This window comes from Myxine glutinosa, chromosome 13 (assembly GCF_964187855.1).
Source record: "Myxine glutinosa chromosome 13, kmMyxGlut1.1, whole genome shotgun sequence".
Classification (NCBI taxonomy): domain Eukaryota; kingdom Metazoa; phylum Chordata; class Myxini; order Myxiniformes; family Myxinidae; genus Myxine; species Myxine glutinosa.
In genome coordinates, this window is record NC_136273.1 from 8,727,503 (window position 1) to 8,747,016 (window position 19,514).

A 19,514-nucleotide genomic window follows, 5' to 3' on the forward strand; every position below is an offset into this window, starting at 1 on the left:
GAAATGTTGAGTTGGATATTGGAGACGGCGTGAAGCTGGAAGGTGTGAAAACATTTTGCTACCTCGGAGACATGCTGAATGGAGAAGGTGGATCAGACTCGGCAACGGTTGCTAGAGTGAGATGTGCATGGAAGAGGTTTCGGGAACTGAGTGGCGTGCTGATAGGGAGGGGAGTGTCGTTGAAGCTGAAGGGAAAGGTGTACGCTGCATGTGTGAGAAGTGTTATGATTTATGGGAGCGAGACATGGGTAATGAACGTAGAGCAGCAACGAAGGTTGGAAAGGGTGGAAATGCGAATGGTTCGATGGATGTGCGGAGTATCGTTGAGAGAGAGGAAGACAAATGGTGAATTGCGAAAAATGATGGGAATAGAGCCTGTGATTGATGTTGTGAAGAGGTACAGGTTGAGATGGTTTGGCCATGTGTTGAGGAAGGATGAAAGTGACTGGTTGAGAAGAGTGATGGAAATGAATGTAGAGGGAAGTAGAGGACGGGGAAGACCGAGAAAGACTTGGCTAAAGATGGTGGAAGAAGAAATGCGGGCAAGGGGGTCAACAAGGAGAGATGCAGAAAATAGGGCAAAATGGAGAAGATTGTCATGGGGACCGCAAGGCTAACCCCCGCTCTAGCAGGGAAAATGGCCTTAAAATGCATGTTGTGTGTTGTTGTTGTATACTCGTATCCACTTGGTATATTCATTCCTCTAAATTCTGATATTACCGATGTACACGCAATACTTTGTAGATGTTACAGCGTCAAAGCAAAATGTAGGTTCACTCCAGGTTTAATATTTAAGAGTGTAGTTGAAGGAGCTCGGGCTCCCACGTCGATCGGAAGAATGGACGCGACAAAAAGCTGGAATTCGTCCGAGTTGCTTTATTCAAACAAAACACTCAGGTACTCTGCAAAGCCCGTTTATCGGGCAGCAATATATATACACACATTATCCCGGAGCGTTTGCCCAGGAAAGGCGACAGGGGGCGTGGCCGAGCGTCCTGGCTGCGGCCTGGCAAGTTGAGGGCGAGCCTGCCCGGGCGTCCTGAACGAGCCCGGCATGGTGATCGCTCCGCGTCCTTGATAGGTGCAAGGCAATTGTGAAAACCCAGCGGTAGCCGCTACATAGTGAGTGTTACCACTCAAGCAATGTTCACATTTGCACGAGTACACCACATGGTTCATCGGAACATTTCATCACATTCTCCATCCTCCTACTCCTCTTCTTCATTTCCTGGGTCCACGTTGCTGCAAGCCTCACCAATGGCGGAACAGCTCCAGAGGCTGGTTCAACCTAACCCTGCTTTCCAACAGGCGCATTTTATTCTTCAGCATCTCGTCTTAGCACAACCACTCTTCATCAAGTGGAGTGCGGACATTGGTGCTGAAAGTCGCATGGTCATGACTGGGACCCACCTTTCCCCTTCTAATTTTCAGCCATGTTCTTCTGATATCTCAAGGTTTGTCATGTTGTCTGTTATGAAATCAAGTCGAGACCTCATTTTCCAGATACGAGGCTTTATTGAAATCTATCTGCACAAACCGGATACGCACAGAACAAAGAATGATATCAGAACTACAGCAAAGATTGTACTAGCATTTCATTGTTCATAAGCAAGCAAATAATTCATTCCCCATCATACCTTCTGGAGCGTCCGCTCAAAAAACACAGGTACCAAACCAGAATCTCCTCCTTCATTGTTCATAAGCAAGTAAATAATTCATTCCCCATCATACCTTTCTCGAGCGTCCGCTCATAAAAGACAGATACCAAACCAGAACTTCCTCCTTTGTCATACAACCCGTTATATACCCTTCTCAAGGCCATTTCATTTGAATCCTCTTCTTCATATTTTATTACAGTGAATTGTTCCAGATAATGACCTGGTAATGGACCATTAGGATTGCTTAGGAGGCCCTAAGGATTGCAACTTCCTTAGGATCTAATCACATCACATCTCATATCATCATAAACATCTATTGTATCCAGCATTCACTTGAAATGTACTTCCTTGTAACATCAGTAACTTGCAACATGGCACAGCATGCTCATTAGGCCACAAACCCCGAGTCCTCTCATCTCTTCCCACTCTGCAAAACCAACCGTCACTTCCGTTTCCCATGACGTCACTGCCGTTCTCCCAACATATGAATTAAAACGTGTGAATTCCCAACATGAATTACATGTGAATTACAACATGTGAATTCCAAACATAACAGCATCTTGTGTTGTTTGTATACCTCCCAATTGTGTCTGTTTCTTTGTGAACAGCCACCATTTAAACTTCACCTTTGAGATGTGAGTTTAAAACAGGTAGATCTTAAAAATTAACTGCTTGATACCAGCAAATGTGTCATCAGTAGTCACTGGGATTGTGTCAAGACTTGCAAGTGGCATTATGATGTCATCACTGGCATATTGAAACCCTTCCAGAAAGCAAGTTTTCCAGAAACCCTTCCAGAATTATAGCAGTCAAATATGAGGGGCGCTTCATCCAGGTTCTCTCCAATATATGGTCAGTCATTCTGGAATCTCTCCAATATATAGTCACCCGCCTCTGGAACAAACTCCCTCACTCTCTTCAATCCCACTCCTCCCTCCAGGTCTTTAAAACAGCTGTTCACCACCATCTCTTATCTTCCCCCATCCAAAACCTTGATCTTTTCTACCCCCGCTAATTTCACCCCAAACCCACTTTTTTGAAATACCAACTTCTTTCCTGGAAGTCCTTGGTGTCCTTGTGTTTATACTTCTCCCACCCCCTCCCCCCACCCCTTCCCACGCCACCTCCCCCCAAGCCCTCACCCTCCCACACATTCCCGATGTCCCTGCTCTCAAATGTTGTGTTTATGTGCTTCCCCTTCTCTCCCATCTTGTCTACCGCTCCCCTTTTTATAATACACTTTGTTTGTTCGTCTGTTTGGTTTGTTTGTGTGATAAATGTTAGCTCTTTCACGAGCCTCGATTCTGTATACAAAAATTTTAAAAATTAAAAAGTGAAGTGATCATCCACTTGGCTGCAGATCTTTATACAGTCGAGCTTTTCCAATGACTGGACTTCTGCCATTGGATCGATAAGTCCCTCCTTCACTTCAGCAGGCTCGCCACCATCGGAGTCTGTCTTGTACTTCTGCACGCTCATTTGTGTCAGATACTTTAGGCGGTTTCTCAAAGATGGCTCTCAGGCTACTCTTTACTTGGCAGTGTCGCATTGCTCCATCAGCTACAAACATCGTCCTTGGCATAACTGAGAGCTCGTGCCTCTCTACACACTATTCTCCAGGTTGATCTCTGGCCAGGACTTGCACATCAATAGCATGCGAGCAAAAAAACGAAGGTGTGTGAGTGTGTGTGGCATGTTTTTTGTGGAGTTCTACTCGAACTTTCTGATGTGGAATGTGATACACCAAAATGATCATTATTATCTCCTGAGTTAATTCGGCCAATTAACCATAAAAAATCCGGAGGAATTTCGATGATTTAAGCACGTGCCATATTAAGGTGTATAGAGCAGCTTAATAGGTCCTTCCACGGCATGGCATTCTAATAAAAAAATAAAAATAAAAATAACATTGTAACAAAGCATATCTTAATTAATACTAATAATATTAATAACAATAGTAGTATAATTTGGCAATAATAATAACGAACATATTGTTACGGTCTTGCGCGAAGCCCGTTCCCTTACCAAGGGGAGATTCAGCCCCTTGTTCTCGTTGGGTCTTCGAAACCGCGAGACTTGAGTCGCCACTTCAGGTCAGACGCGGGACAGGGTTTCGGGACACTTTTCGCACGTACCTAAGTACCCACGCCGCCGCGGAAACGAGGATCAAGTCTCGCACGAACCACGCGTAATTTGAGTACGTCCGAGCGGATGGCGTACCACGTGGTCCGTGCCGTTATTTTGTTATTGGAACCCGATCAGAGCGATATAGTTCGTACCATGCTCAGTCAATGATGGAAAACACGAGACGGTCGAATCAAAGAAATAACAGGTTTAATTATTATTATTTACACAATGATTGGTAGAAGAAGCAGAGACACAGGGCAGATCTTATACAGTCTTAACTTATGTCCCAGACAATGGGCCCATTCACACTCACAGGGGGATGAAGGAAGAAATGTTCATGCGCTGAACGCGCCGGCTTTGGCCGTTCAGGAACAGCTCACCCAGCGTGGCCCTCTGGCGGTCACCGCACGTTCCCCGACGAAGGCAGGCAGGCAGGCGGGAAGGATCCTCACGGCGCGTGTCTTGGCAAAGGCAGGCAGGAGGAAATATACGCGCGTCTCTGGCCCGGCACGGCTGTCTCTCGCAGCGCGATTAATACAACTGCGCGCTTTCACTCTCGTAACTCAACGGAGGATCTGACTCAAGCTCAACCGAGAACTCAACCTGTAACTCATGCGCGTTTCCTCCTCACAACTCAACGAGCGCCTCTTCACTCATAACTGACGTGGGGGGGCTCCGGGCACAGGGTTATATTGGCCCTGGTATAGCCCGCATCAAATGTTCCAAACCACGCCCCCCGCCGCAGTGGTAAGCCACTCCCCTCGAGCCCTGATTGGCGGCTCGTGTTTACCGGTCACTCTCACTCTTCCTGTCCGCCTTCCTTTGGCCTTGATCGACTTGTTCAGGCCGGCCTCGTGGGATTTTGCGCCAAAACCACAAACAATCAAGGCATCATAAGCATTGGAAGGAGACCTAACTCTCATTATTCTACTCAACACAAAGTAAACACAGGAAAGGTCTACGCTTACATTTATTATGAAATAACTGAGCTTAAACGAGGCTACGTGTTGTAGTGTAACTAAACTATGAGGGGAAATTAACCTTTTATTGCACAACCACAAAACCGCAACAATATAATCCCCACATCCCCACCCTGGCCAAAGCACATCTGGGTTTGGTGAAAGGTAACCTCATGCTGAAGCACTACAGCAGGCAGGTATGTCACAATGCCGTAAATACCGATGACAATTTGGTCCAATGGACCAACCGGAACTCTAGTTCACATTAAATTGCTTCCTTGTGGTTTTGCAGGTGTGTAGTTTTCATTTCTTCATTCGGGCGCACAGGTTAGGATCATCACCAACTTTAAGCAGTTCAAGACAAATTAATCAAGTAGTTTGCAGCCGATTGTCCTTTGATCTTTCTTGACCTTCTTAGGTGAAGTTGATTTGATTGTCTACTGTCGTTGAGTAGTTGATCTGCTCCATGGCACAGAATCGCTCCGGTGGATTCTTGTTCACAATCCAGTTGCCATGCAGAAACTCCTGGGAGTCGTCGGTGTGTGACGTCTTCAGTGAATCGGTGTCTGCTAGATTAGGTTGGTATAAAATACTCGAAGAAATCACACAAATCAAACATTTGCTGCACCGACTCGTCACCATGACAGGAGCAGATGGAGTTTTGCTTTGTGAATCCGCAATGTGTACAGAGGCATTAAACAGGAAACCACAACTATGCTGCAATTTCACAACTACACTTGGCAAACAGGAAAACCACACAAAATACAATGGGCAGTCGTGGAAAAGAAAAGGAAACCCATTTACTTTCGAATGACATGATCAAAGACTCTTTTTTAGTGCTTAAAAAAAAAATAACACCGACAAAAAAAATCAAATTGTTCAATGGACCCTGCAACTGTTTCAATAAATAAATAAATAAATAAACACAATACAATTACATTCTAGCCTGGGACCCTGCCAAATGACCAGCAGTGCAATAGTATTAGCTTTAAAACAAAAGTTGGCTCCAAAACTGGGTGAGCACAAGTTTTCCAAAGTATCCACGCGCGGAAAAGGCAAATCCAACGTGGGTCAAAAATTGTCAGACAAAGGAATGCAAATGGGATTCCTGGAAGAAAGAAGAACTGGTCTTGCTGGTGCCGAGCTGTATCGGCGGACAGGTAGAAAAATGCATTACATCAACAGGACGTCGGTTGAGGTTTACTCACCGTCGTGCGAAGCAAAGGGAAGCCGATGTTTCGGGCGTCAACCCATCCTCTGACCTCATTTGCTTTTAGCAAAGCCTCTTTGCTCCGACGAAGGGTTAACGCCCAAAACGTGCTTCCCGTGGTGGACAGGATCCCTCGATCAACATCCCATTGATTTAATCCCAGATTTCACACAACCCTGTTCACCACCATCTCTCGTCTTCCCCCGTCCAAAACCTTGATCTTTCCTACCCCCGTTAATCCACCCCAGATACACTTTTTTGAAATACCGACTTCTTTCCTGGGAATTCTAGCTGTGTCCATGTGTTTTATACTTCTCCCACCCACCCCCCCTCTACCACCCTTCCCACGCCTCCTCCCCCCCCCCCCCCAAAGCCGTCTCCCTCCCACAGATCTCCCGATGTCCCTGTTCTCTACTGTTGTGCTTGTGTGCTTCCCTCTCTCCCCCCATCTTGTCTCCCACTCCCTTAATCATGTTTTATGTGTCAGTTTGTCTTTTTGTGATCAATGTTTTAGCTCTTACACGAGCCTCGAACTCGCATACAAAAAAAAACATTAAAAAAACCCCCAGCAATCTGTAGATATCAGTTGAGCATTTCGAACAAATTAAATGTCGAGATAAAAAGGAGAAATGATTATGGAAGTGAAAGTGTCATGGTGGATGTTTGGGCCTATGCAATGAAATGGAAAACCAAACACTACATTGGAGTCATCAGGAGGAACCCGAATAAGCAAAGAGCAAAGATGGAGTCATCAGGAGGAACCTGGATAGGATTTGGGTTTCAGCCGCTGCTCCACAACCCTCAAACCATCCAGGCGCAACCAAGGGAACCTTCGAGAAACATCTCTGCAAGAATTCACTTCTCTTTGGACAGATAGATGAAGAAAGAGACAAAGAACAAGCAAGAATTAGAATGAATAAGGAGAAATATGAAAAAGTAGAAATAAATGTGAATGAAACAAAGATCCCGAACTCCTAGCCCTAGCTCCTTCCCTTAACTCCTATCCCTAACTCCTCGGTCTAACTCCTAGCCATAACTCCTAGCCATAACTCCTAGCCATAACTCCTAGCCATAACTCCTAGCCATAACTCCTAGCCCTAGCTCCAACTCCTAGCACTAACTCCTAGCTCCTAGCTCCTAGCACTAACTACTAGCCCTAGCACTAGCACTAGCTCTTAGCTCCTAGCCCTAGCTCCTAGCACTAACTCCTAGCCCTAGATAATAGCACTAACTCCTAGCACTAACTCCTAGCACTAACTCCTAACAGTAACTCCTAACTCCTAGCACTAACTCCTAGCCCTAGCTCATAGCCTTAACTCCTAGCCCTTATCACTAACTCCGAGCACTAACTCCTAGCACTAGCTCCTAGCCCTGGCTCCTAGCCCTAGCTCCAACTCCTAGCACTAACTCCTAGCTCCTAGCACTAACTCCTAGCCCTAGCTCATAGCCCTAACTCCTAGCCCTAGCTCCTAGCCCTAGCTCCAACTCCTAGCACTAACTACTAGCTCCTAGCCCCTAGCACTAACTCCGAGCACTAACTCCTAGCACTAGCTCCTAGCCCTAGCTCCTAGCCCTAGCTCCAACTCCTAGCACGAACTCCTAGCTCCTAGCACTAACTACTAGCTCCTAGCCCCTAGCACTAACTCCTAGCCCTAGCACTACCACTAGCTCCTAGCACTAGCACTAGCTCCTAGCACTAACTCCTAGCACTAGCTCCTAGCTCCTAGCCCTAACTCCTAGCCCTAGCTCCTAGCACTAACTCCTAGCACTAACTCCGAGCACTAACTCCTAGCACTATCTCCTAGCCCTAGCTCCTAGCCCTAGCTAAATGAGGGTAATTGCAAAGATTACAAAGTTCATTAATGACCTCCAATGATTGGAGTTCTCTGTTTGCCTCTACCAGTGTGGTCTACAAGACCTATGTGATTACCGGTCTACACATTAAGGATTGTTCTTAATGCCCTGAAGGACATTTTGGGATTGGGATTCAGATGGAACTTATGAAATGGCAGCACCATACCTCATACCATAAATAGAATATAATCATTCCAATAAATAAATAAATAAATAACTAATCTTAACCGAAATATCGAAAGTTTTATAAATTGTAAAAATGGCCGAAATTTGACAATTTTTTTCTCCCCGAAAGGCGATTCTGACGAGGTTTTTGGGAATTTGTTTAAAAAGAAAAACGTTAGTACAAAATCACGATGCATTATAGTTTAAAAATATCTTCCTGGTGGCAAATATTTTCAGATAATTTGATTTTAAATAACAACAAAAATAAACAATTATTAAGCAATGCAGGAGATTTAATACAAATCCGGTCACTTTTTGCTCCAAAACTTCCTAACTTGCAAGAACAAAGTTTTTCAAAAGAAAGCTTCTTCCAAGCTTCTTCACTTTCCCACTAACTGCTCAAACGGTTTGGTGATATGATTATTAAAATAAGTCCAAAAAACTTTTAAAATCACGTTAAATGTACTGACAATTAAAATAACTAAATAATCTAAAATATATACAAATAAATAAATCTTACCTTGCATACTCTGAGTTCTGAATACTATAAAGCAAGAATGCTTTATAGTATTCAGAGCCCACTATACTATAAGTACTATAAAGTTCACCAACTCCAATTTATTGGTCGATATCAACCAAAGCTGTCGTGTGGACACCAAACTCGGATGGATGATGGAGGGGGATGGAGTGGGGGTGGTGGGGGTCATCCTGAAGGGTTAGAGCGTCAGGCATCACCAAACTCTGGAGGTGAAAGGTACCAAAGTTTCAAACTGTCAATGGAAGTCGAGTTGGTGTAATGAGCAGCTGTAGAGAGTTTCCGAGTACCAGGAATTTAAACAACTGTGAATGGACAAATGGTTTGAACAGTGTCAAATGCCTAATTCCTTGGGAATACAAAGCTGTAACTAGAACGGCACTCAGTGGAGAGCACACCTCCACCTGGTGAACAATTTACGTTTTGTATCGCACCGATGGGCCGGATCTGGATTTGGACCTGAACCAAAATCTAATCGGCTTGTTCTCGTCACAAAACCAACTCAACCACCAAGTTTATTCATAACACGTCCATAACCTTTTTAAATATCATGTTATATATCGTTTTTCACCCGATCCCTCAATGGTGAAACATCACTGAGAAATTAAATAATTATTGTAGCCGAATCCATATTCAGATCTTCACCAAAATCGAATCGAATCGTCCTTGACAGACACCCAACCACAGACACCCAACCACGGTCCACCACGTTTCGTCCAAATCCGTTCACAACCTTTTGAGATATCCTGCTATGTATCGTTTTTGGCCCGATCTTCCAATGGTGAAGAATCACTTGAAACATTCAAGTAGCCGGATCCGAATCTTCACCAAAATCGAATCATTTCGTCCTTGTCACACACGCTACATCTCTGCCAAATTTTGTCCGAATCCGCCCACAACCTTTTGAGATATTTTGTTCACAAACGGACAGACAAACGGACAGAAAGGGGTGAAAACATAACCTCCATCCACCTTTGGTGACGGAGGTAAAAAGGCCACTTCAAAGTGCCAAAGATGACGGCAGCACAATATTTAAACATTTAGTAATAACTGATACAGCATGAAGTGACGATCATACATACACGTACCCCTTGTTTGTATCTCTTCCTACTTCATCCTGATATCCTGTAATTGCGGAAAGGTGTACACTTGCTAATAGGTGTTAAAATAGTGATTTTTTTTAAATCTGCAATAATGAACGGAAATTAATGCAGAATACATTTTCAGACGATATACAAAGTATTTTGAATAATTTACAAGCTCTCTCAGAGTTTATTCATGAATATTAAACCTTCAAGTCAAGCACTTATTTAATAAACCTCAATTTTGCATTTCATCACATTACGGGAAGTAGCAAATATGTTAAATCTCCACGTTTGATTACAAGACAGTTACTTGCACACAAAGGCCTACTCCTTTGAAAGGTGAAGGCGTAAAATGACATCTTCTCAGGAACCCACCAGCCAAAGCAGAAAATGACGAGGAAAGCTCCAAGGGAAGCAGATATAACATGTCGGACCCATGGGCTGGTGCGACTCGGATGCCAGTACAAGCGGAGCAAGCACGCAGCAAAGAAAGCCAGGAATTGACAGGCCACAAAGTTAACCTGTTGAGAAAGAAGGAAAGGGGGGAGGGGAAAGGTTAAGATTATATCAAAAGAAAGAATAAATATACGAGGGCCGAACCAAATGTCATGAGCACCCACCCTGCACATCTACGATCACGTACCCCAGACACCACAGTATTCCTTCCTTTAAGCCCTCCATTAGCGGGTCGCGGAGGCACGACTGCCCTGCCCAGTGAGCTAAGTGGCCGGTTATCCTTGTTGTTTCTCTCCTTTTTCTATTTTTATCTCCCCTCTGCGAATGGTCTGAATGGGTACCCAGGTCTTGTGTATAGGCAGTAATAAGGCATAGGTTTAGGTTCTGCATCTTGTCCATACCTCTTCATTGCTCCCGATTGCCTGTACATTTTCATCTACATTCTTTGCATTCCACTTTTTTGATTCATTTGATTGCTTTGTTGAACATTAGTCCTTCAGTTCCCCACCTGCATGACCCAGCATTCCGCATTTTACATTATTGGTTCTTTTTGTATGTAATAAATCCCTCCTGTTGAACTTCATTCCAAATCTGTCCATGTTTGTATTTTCCTTCATTGGTCCAGTAATGTTAGCACATGGATTAGTCTGGCAGGTTATATTTTTCCCCAATTGATTGACTCGTATCTAAGTCCGGTATGCACCAGTGGTAAGCTCGGCCGAGGCCACCCTAATTAAGATAACATTGGTGCATAACCGATGGCGCGTCACCCGATTGGAAAGCCACATGACTCGGGTAAATGGTTGTCAGATGGAGGACCCTGAGGTAACCTGGTAGACCAATTGGCATTCGCTGTTGCCTACCAACCTGCCATGACACAAAGTTATTGGTGATTGGTGGCCTCAAGCACAATAATTCCAAGGGGAACCGAAGATCCCCCTTGTAGTACACCCGAAACACTAATACCTATTTTAGGTGAGGTCAAACTCCCCTTCCCCCTCCCCCTGTACACCCCCATAATGAGCGCAGATTTTGATGCGGTAAATACACCTTCGTTGGGAATCAGATATGCAGCTTGTGGCAAAGTTACATCGAAATCATATGTTTGGTTCAAGCAATAATGACTGAAGTGTTTACGGACTCACTGACTCACTGACTTACCTACGGAAACTGCTCGATCGCATAAGCTCATTTTACTAAAGTCCAGGTGAGCTAAAAAAAACCTTCCCTTGTCCTTTTCCTCAAGACTAAGTGGGTTAAGGTTTTCTATGCACTCTCGAGTTTCTTCAGTTATAAGCCAAGCAAGCATTGAGCAATGATTCCACCAGACCTGTTTACGTAATAAATAGATGACACTTCAGCTTTTTGGAACAGAAAGCATCGAGTTCAACATGCTAAAATGAGGGATATTTTGGATCGCTCCTGGGAGATCGATCAGCTATTTCCATGCTGCGGGCCTGTTCGAGCAGAACTGACCTGGCCTAATCAACAACAACAACAATAACAACATGCTAATAAGCCACTATTTATATTTGGTTTAAAAACTGCATACATAGTCGAGGCTCATGTAAGAGCTAAAACACAGGATGGATCAGAGTGTAACAGAACAAAAGGAACAGCACGAAGGGAAGGGTTGGAACCAACAGTGGAGTTGAAGGACAAATTAGAAGGAGACTTGGACAAATCAGGGATGTGTGGAAGATTGAGGGGTAGGTGAGGACGCACAGAGTGGACAAGATGGATATGGAAGCAAACACTCAGGAAGGAAATCGACGGGCTTGGGAGGGGTCGGGGGTTGGGGGGTGGGGCGGTTAATGGGGATAGAAAAGATCATGGTTTGGGATGGGGGATGATCTGAGATGATGGTCAACATCTGTCTTGAAGACTTGGAGGGTAGATCATGGCTTTGGATTGAAGAGAATGTGGAAGTTAGTGCCAGAGGTGGGGAAAAGAGGAAAAATGAGTGGATGTGAGCAGTGATTCTGGATTTTGGTCGTTTCACTAGAATAGGGTTGATCAAGGACTCGTGGACGTGGCGTGTGCCCTGCAGATACCAGACGGGTGCAAGACCAGAAAGGAAGGGGTAGAAGAGAGAGAGAGACCACCGACCTGTCTGTGATGGCGAAGTGAAAGACCCATAGACACAGGTTCATCACGGGAGATTCCAATGATCTTGAAGGCCTAGGTTTCCACAGCGACGAGGTGAGCACAACGTGATGCAGGGGAGCCATCCCAGAGGGGAGAGCAGTACTCCATCAAGCTCTGGATGGAAAGATGTGAGGCAGGGGATCTAGCCCAGAGGGGAGAGCTCAATCAAGCTGGAGACCTTGCTACGATGGAGGACGCCCATTCGGCATCTGGCTTTGCAGGCCAACTTTGAAATGTTATTTGTCCAATAAAGATCATGACTGATAGTGAGACCAAGGAGTTTGAATGACTGAACCTCCTCAAGGGGCTTGTTAAGGAAACAGATAAGGGGGTTTGCCAGACCAGACGGTCCTTTTGGAGAGAGGTTTTTCTGGATTGAAAGGCATATTCCAAGTGTTTCACCATCCTGTGATGTTGTGAAGGTCTGAAGAGAGGGAAGAGTAATGAGGTTGCTCCCTTTCCTATGAATATAGCAAAACAAACAGGTTTGAACATGTTGTAAATCAGGAATTTGGAACCACCTCACCCCCCTCCTCCCCTCAACCAACTACATTGATCAATATTATGTTTAAAAATATATTCCCCAACAATATTTCCTGTTTGGGTGGATATTTGTGCGAAATACACCTATTTGTAATGGGTTTTTTTTTTTTTACCTTAACGACGCACTTACAACCTGTTGTGGGTCCAATCAATTACATAATGGGAGACCTAGCGTGCTTGGATATCTCACCCAGTAGCCGAAACCACAGGTCACTACTCTCCATGGTAGGGAGGATTACAACCACATAACACGTAGTTAGAACACGTGCAAGCAGCACGGGCCTCGTTCCCAAGAGCGTCCCGAGAGAATGACCCAATGCCAGAGCATTCCAGCAGTTGCGGACCACGAACACCAACCAATGTCTGGGGAGCCTTTTGTAAAGTATCTCGACAAACTGTGATCAATTGTCGTACGCGTTTATTCACTCTGCCGATCAAGGCCCGATTCACAGCAGCGCCATCCGAGGTCTGGCGTAGGGATACAACCCGGTCCCGGTGTAGGGATACAACGGTGAATATTTGCACTGCATACATGACATCCTCCCCTTTAAGTCCAAAATTACCACGAGCAATACGTGCTAGATTTCCAGAATTGACATTTCAAAAGCAACATTTCCAAAACATGTGAAAATATGTGTGCAAACGGTTATGAGAATAATGAAAATACATGAAAATAGAACATGTGTCAACGTGAAAAAAAAACATCTTCAAAGATTCAACCGGTCGGGTGCTTTTCTCTCACGCATTGAGCGTCGCGGTGTACCAGTGGATACAGAGTCCGAGGTGATTCCTTTGGTCTCCACGAAGGGTGTAGCGTTTGCAGAGGTTTTCGGGGCATCCGAGCCGGCTGGAGCGGCCACGACGATCTCCGGCGGTGGCGGGTCGAACTGTTGTCCTGACTGACGATGCTACAGGCTCCATCGACTCACAGTGACGGTAGGTTATGTGGTCCTGATGTCGACGAATTTCGCGGCCGTCCTGCAGGCGAATCACACAGGACAGTGGACCTGGCTTCTCGATGATGTCCCCCGGTAGCCACGTCGCACCTGCACCAAAATTTCGGGCAAACACTGGATCTCCAATGTTGATACATCAACTGTTGGACGTCTTATCGTGCACCAACTTTTGATTAAGCTGGCTCTGATAAACATTTGATGATATGTCTGGTTTGAGATTGTCAAGTGTCGATCTCAAGTGTCGTTTCATCAATAACTCAGACGGAGCTGCACCAGTTGTTGATTGTGGCGTGATACGGTATTTGAACAGGAGACAAGACAGCTTTGTTTCCAGGGTTCCCTCCTGAAGTTTCTGCAATCCGGATTTGATGATTCCTATGGATCGTTCGGCCAAGCCATTTGAAGCCTGGTGATGTGGGCTGACAAACTTATGTTTGATGCCGTTCCGACGTGTGAACTTGGCAAACTCGGTACTGGAAAAACACGAACCGTTATCACTCACGATCATCCTGGGCAGACCATGAGTGGCGAAACAGCGTCTGAGTCTTTCGATGACAATGGCTGACGTAGTACCACGCGTCACATAGGCATCAATCCATTTTGTGTGCGCGTCCATAATTATTAGAATCATGCTGCCGTTAATAGGCCCGGCATAATCGAGATGTAGGCGATGCCACGGTTCGCTGGGCCATTCCCAGGGATGCAGTGGCGCTTTCGCAGGTGTATTCCGGGTGCTCTGGCAGGGGTAACAATGTCGAACATGATGTTCGATATCAGCATCAAGATTCGGCCACCACACATAGTTTCTGGCGAGTGACTTCATCTTCACAATCCCGGGGTGACAGTCATGGATTTCATCCATGACCCTGGAACGCAGATTTTTCGGGATCATGACACGACATCCCCAGAGTAGGCAACCATTTTCCACGCTGAGTTCGTTTTTACGTGCTTTAAAAGCCGCAAAATCTGGGTCACCCTCAGGTAGCAAATGCCATCCAAGCTGTACAGCCTGGACAGTTCTGGACAGAACGGGGTCTCGTCGAGTATGAGTGCGGATCTGGCCGGAATCGACAGCACAATCTTCCAGATGATCCATCAGTGCGATAATGGATCCTGGTGTCGGCGAATCATCAACGGATTCTGGAAGGGGTAACCGACTCATGGCATCTGCATTTGTGATAGACGAACCGGGCTTATAACATATGGTGTAGTCATAAGCAGCGAGAAACAGGGACCAGCGGATGATCCTGGGCGGTAGTGTGTCAGATGTCGCCTTAGTTGGACCAAACAGACTGATCAACGGCTTGTGATCAGTGCGAATCGTGAAATGATGTCCAAGAAGGTACTGGCGAAATTTGCCGACGCCGAAAACGATTCCCAATCCTTCCTTGTCAAGTTGGGAATAGTTTTTCTCTGCCGGGGACAACGTTCTGGATGCAAATGCAACCGGTCTTTCCGTACCGTCAGGCATCACGTGTGATAATACACTCCCCACTCCATACCGACAGGCATCGCATGCCAGCACAAGATCCTTCTCTGGATCAAAATGAACGAGAACATTGGACGATTTGAGCAGATCCTTAGAGGTCTGGAATGCTGATTGTTCAGTAAACCCCCAGCTCCAGGAGACTCCTTTCCTCAAAAGCCGATAAAGGGGGCCCAAAACGTCGGTCACATTCGGGATGTAACGACCATAGAACTGAAGCAAACCGAGGTATGACTTCAATTCGGTCACATCTCGTGGAGCAGGAGCATCCTTGATAACTCGGACTTTCTCATCTGTCGGGTGTAGACCCTCGGCATCAATCGTATGACCTAGGTACGTGACTGGTGGCACCATAAACTTGCACTTGTCTCGACGCAAACGTAGGCCGGAGTCCGAAATCTTCTTCAGAACTCTCTCCAGGTTCTGTAGATGTTCCGCGTCCGTACGACCAGTAACCAGAATATCATCCTGGTAACAAACGACGTTGCGTTCGGCGGCAAACAAACTGTCCATGACACGCTGATAAATTCCAGGTGCAGATTTCACTCCAAAACTAAGTCGGTGGTACCTGAACAACCCACGATGCGTGTTGATGGTAAGATACTGTTTCGAATTCTCGTCCAAGCAGAGCTGTAGATAGGCGGATTTGAGATCGAGTTTCGTAAAAGTCTTGCCTCCCGTGAGACGAGCATAGAGGTCTTCGATCCTCAGGATTGGATATTTATCCAATGAAGAACACCTGTTCATGGTCATTTTATAATCTCCACATATGCGGATGGACTGGTCCGATTTTATGACCGGAACGATGGGCGCCGCCCATTCGGCATACTGGATTTGCTCGATGATCCCCAGATTTTCAAGATGATCCAGTTCCTTGTCAATCCGCTCACGCAGGGCGAAAGGGACTGGGCGAGCCCTGCAAAATATAGGATTGGCATCCCGGTCAACCCTGAGTTTAGCCATATGTCCTTTCAAGGTTCCAAGCTCATCCTTGAAGACATCCGGGTACGTATCCAGCACATTTTTGAGTGTGTATGCTGCGGTAGGAGAAACGTTGGCTGCCCGGAGTTGATGAATGCTTTCCCACTTCAGTCGAATTATGCTCAACCAGTTCCTGCCGAGTAAGGAAGGGCCCTTTCCAGGAATGACGATCAGGGGTAGGTGAAACTCACGGTTATCGTAGCCCACCGTGACGTCACATGTACCGCAGGGAACAATCTTCTCACCTGTATAGGTGGAGAGTCCATAGGTAGTAGGTTTCAGATGGGGTCGGTCAGCATCACTCCACAGGTTTGTGAAAACAGCATGGCTGATGAGCGAGACGGCCGCACCAGTGTCGACCTCCATTTGCAATGGTCGATTGTTGACGACAACATTGGCAAGAAGAGGGTCCCGCCTATGGTGAGAATCAATATGAAGCAGGTCATACGATTCTGAGTTGTCGGAAACAGAGCTCACCTGGTCAAGCTCGGGTTCCTCCGAACCGATAAACTGATGAATCTTGAGCAGCTTTTCCTTTTCCCGATTTGCGAGTGATGCAAGCTGGAGCAATATGGCCAGTTTTCGAACATAAATGGCAGGTGGGATCTTTGAACCGACACGTCTCCGGAGGGTGCTTTCCGTTGCACCGAAAACAGTTGTTGTGGGTTTGAGACTGCACTGGCTTCTGACGAGGAGCCTTGTTCCAACGTTTTGGCTGAACATGATCCAACCGATTCACAGCAGGGCTGGTACCAGACGAGCGAGTGGCACCGATGCTTGTAGCGTTGCGTTCAGCACTTTCCATGGAAATGGCGGTGTCTCTGGCATTTTGGAACGTCAGTCTTCTCTCAGCAAGCAGGCGTCTACGAGTGCGGTCATCGGACATGCCAACCACCAGCAAATCACGAAGCATGTCATCGATCGTGTCCCCAAACTCACGCAGATGTGACAGTTTTTTGAGGTGTGCAATGAAGTCTGCGATCGACTGACCTTGCTGCTGTCTGCACATGTAAAAATTAAACCGACACAGGATGACTGAAGGAGATGGGTTGCAATGTTCCTTCAAAGCGGCCTTGAGCTCTGCATACGTGAGCTCCTGGATTGTCCGAGGCCGAATCAGGTTTTTAACAAGTGTGAACGTCTCACCTCCGCAAACGGACAGGAAGACGGCCTTCATCCGGCCTTCGGTCGCAATGCCGTTCGCCTCGAAATAGAAAGACAACCGCTCAGAATACGTGTCAAAATCCCCCTCATGAGGGTCGAATTCATCGATATGGCCGAAAGAAGTCATGGTCTAGATGTTTATCCTCGTCGCCATGTAAGGTATCTTGACAAACTGTGATCAATTGTCGTACGCGTTTATTCACTCTGCCGATCAAGGCCCGATTCACAGCAGCGCCATCCGAGGTCTGGCGTAGGGATACAACCCGGTCCCGGTGTAGGGATACAACGGTGAATATTTGCACTGCATACATGACACCTTTCTCTGGAGGAAAGACAGCGGTCGGGTCTCCGAGGCAGAGGATCACACGGTTATCTCCATAACCCACCATTGACCAATAATGTTCATATATCGTTAAACCACAGTTATCCCTCAAAAGGATGTATTTTTCATACAACATTGCATAATTATTTATTTATTTATTAACACAGATCCAAGACTCACAGAGGGGTTTCTCCAAATTATCACATGCAGGACAAAGACATCAGTAGTGTACATTCACATGCACGACAAGGACATGAGTAGAGAGAGGTCAAATATAATTTATATGGGATATATATGGCACATTAACCCAAAATACCCTTCATAGGGGGGGAGGGAGAGACCCAAAATATCCCCCATCCAAAACCTTGATCTTTTCTACCCCCGTTAATTCACCCCAGATCCACTTTTTTGAAATACCTACTTCCTTCCTGGAAGTTCTAGCTGTGTCCATGTGTTTTATACCTCTCCCACCACCCCCGCCCCCCCTCACCCCTTCCCATGCCTCCTCCCCCCAAGCCCTCTCCTTCCCACAGATCTCCCGATGTCCCTGCTATCAAATGTTGTACTTGTGTGCTTCCCTCTCTCTCTGTCTCCATCTTGTCTCCCGCTCCCTTTATCATATGTTTTATGTGTCAGTTTGTCGTTTTGTGATTAATGTTAGCTCTTACACGAGCCTCGATCTTGTATACAAAAAAATAGATATCATGCGACAGGGATTCAGATGGGAGAACTACGTAGACAAACTCGGATGAACCCCATATATTTAATATTTAATATGAACTCATTTTAAGCCTCAAATTCATTATAATTCAAATAACACCGAGAAGTGAGGCGAGAATGATGGGAATTAGTGTTTGGAGTGGGGATGTCAGATGTTTGCATCATACGTAATATGTAAATAGCCAATCTCTTGCAGAAGCATGCTGTTTATTTAGGGAAAAATTTTTTTTACGAAATTCCAACCAAACACGTTTTAACCGAGCCTGACCATAAACAAGACAGTATAACAGGTGTGTTCCCATTATCAATCAGCTGGGAGAGCGCTCGCCAAGTCGCTTAAGCACTCAAGCAAACACTGCAATGAACGGTTCATACGGAACGGTTGGCTTGGCAAGCGATAGCAAGCTAATTGGTCATGGAATACACCCGAGGAAACTGGGACATGAGTTGAGTGACGGGAATTGCCCCGGAGAACGAAACGCATTTTAGGTGGAGCTGAAGAGACGGCCGGCTTACTGGTTTAGCGACATACCTGGTCAAGAGGGAATCCCGACGTCACGCTCAGCGGCTGCAGTAAAGTACATCCTGTTGTTCTCACATCCATGTCACTTCAAGTCAAGTTTGAGAATGCCCAACCCACCAAAACTGGCCGAAAGACAGCAAGACGCAAGAAAAGCCCCGCCCACAAACTCACCTCTCGCGTCTCATTGGATACTGCCAGTCACAAAGTTTGCGAGTTACGGTATTGGTTCAATCGTTTGTAAAGGCGTGGCCTACGCGTCATACAATCCTTCATTCTGATTGGCTAATCTCGGTCGAGTGGCGCGAGATCTTGTGTATCCGCTTTTGAAATGCATTTCGTTCTTTAGAACGGAGGAAGGACTTTGCTACCGTAGAGAGGGTTCAGTGTATGGCAACTAGATCGATTCCGGGTTTAGCTCGTACAGACAAAGCGACGAGGAGCGGCTGAAGGAGACAGCACTTTATACAATAATGAAGGATGTTAACAAGACAGGTGCAGTGGAGTTTTTCAGCCGAATGGACAGTGTTAGGATCAGGGGCCATATAGCCTGAGAGTAAAGAAGAGGGGGAGTTCGGACACGATTACTATTAACCCTTTAAGGACCACAAGCATCTTGAAAGTA

At 45.9% G+C, this 19,514-nt stretch overlaps 1 protein-coding gene across 1 annotated transcript in view; it reads right to left on the minus strand.

Annotated features, from left to right (window-relative positions):
• Nucleotides 1-19,075, minus strand: part of LOC137438560 (membrane-bound glycerophospholipid O-acyltransferase 1) — a 101,798-nt gene extending 82,723 nt beyond the window's left edge. The window contains exons 1-2 of the mRNA XM_068133705.2: nucleotides 18,902-19,075; nucleotides 9,969-10,114 (exon numbers count right to left, since the gene is read on the minus strand). Coding sequence (XP_067989806.2) covers nucleotides 9,969-10,114; nucleotides 18,902-18,973 — 218 coding nt within the window. The 5' untranslated portion in view covers nucleotides 18,974-19,075. The remainder of the gene's footprint in view (nucleotides 1-9,968; nucleotides 10,115-18,901) is intronic.
• Nucleotides 19,076-19,514: the final 439 nt, after the last annotated feature.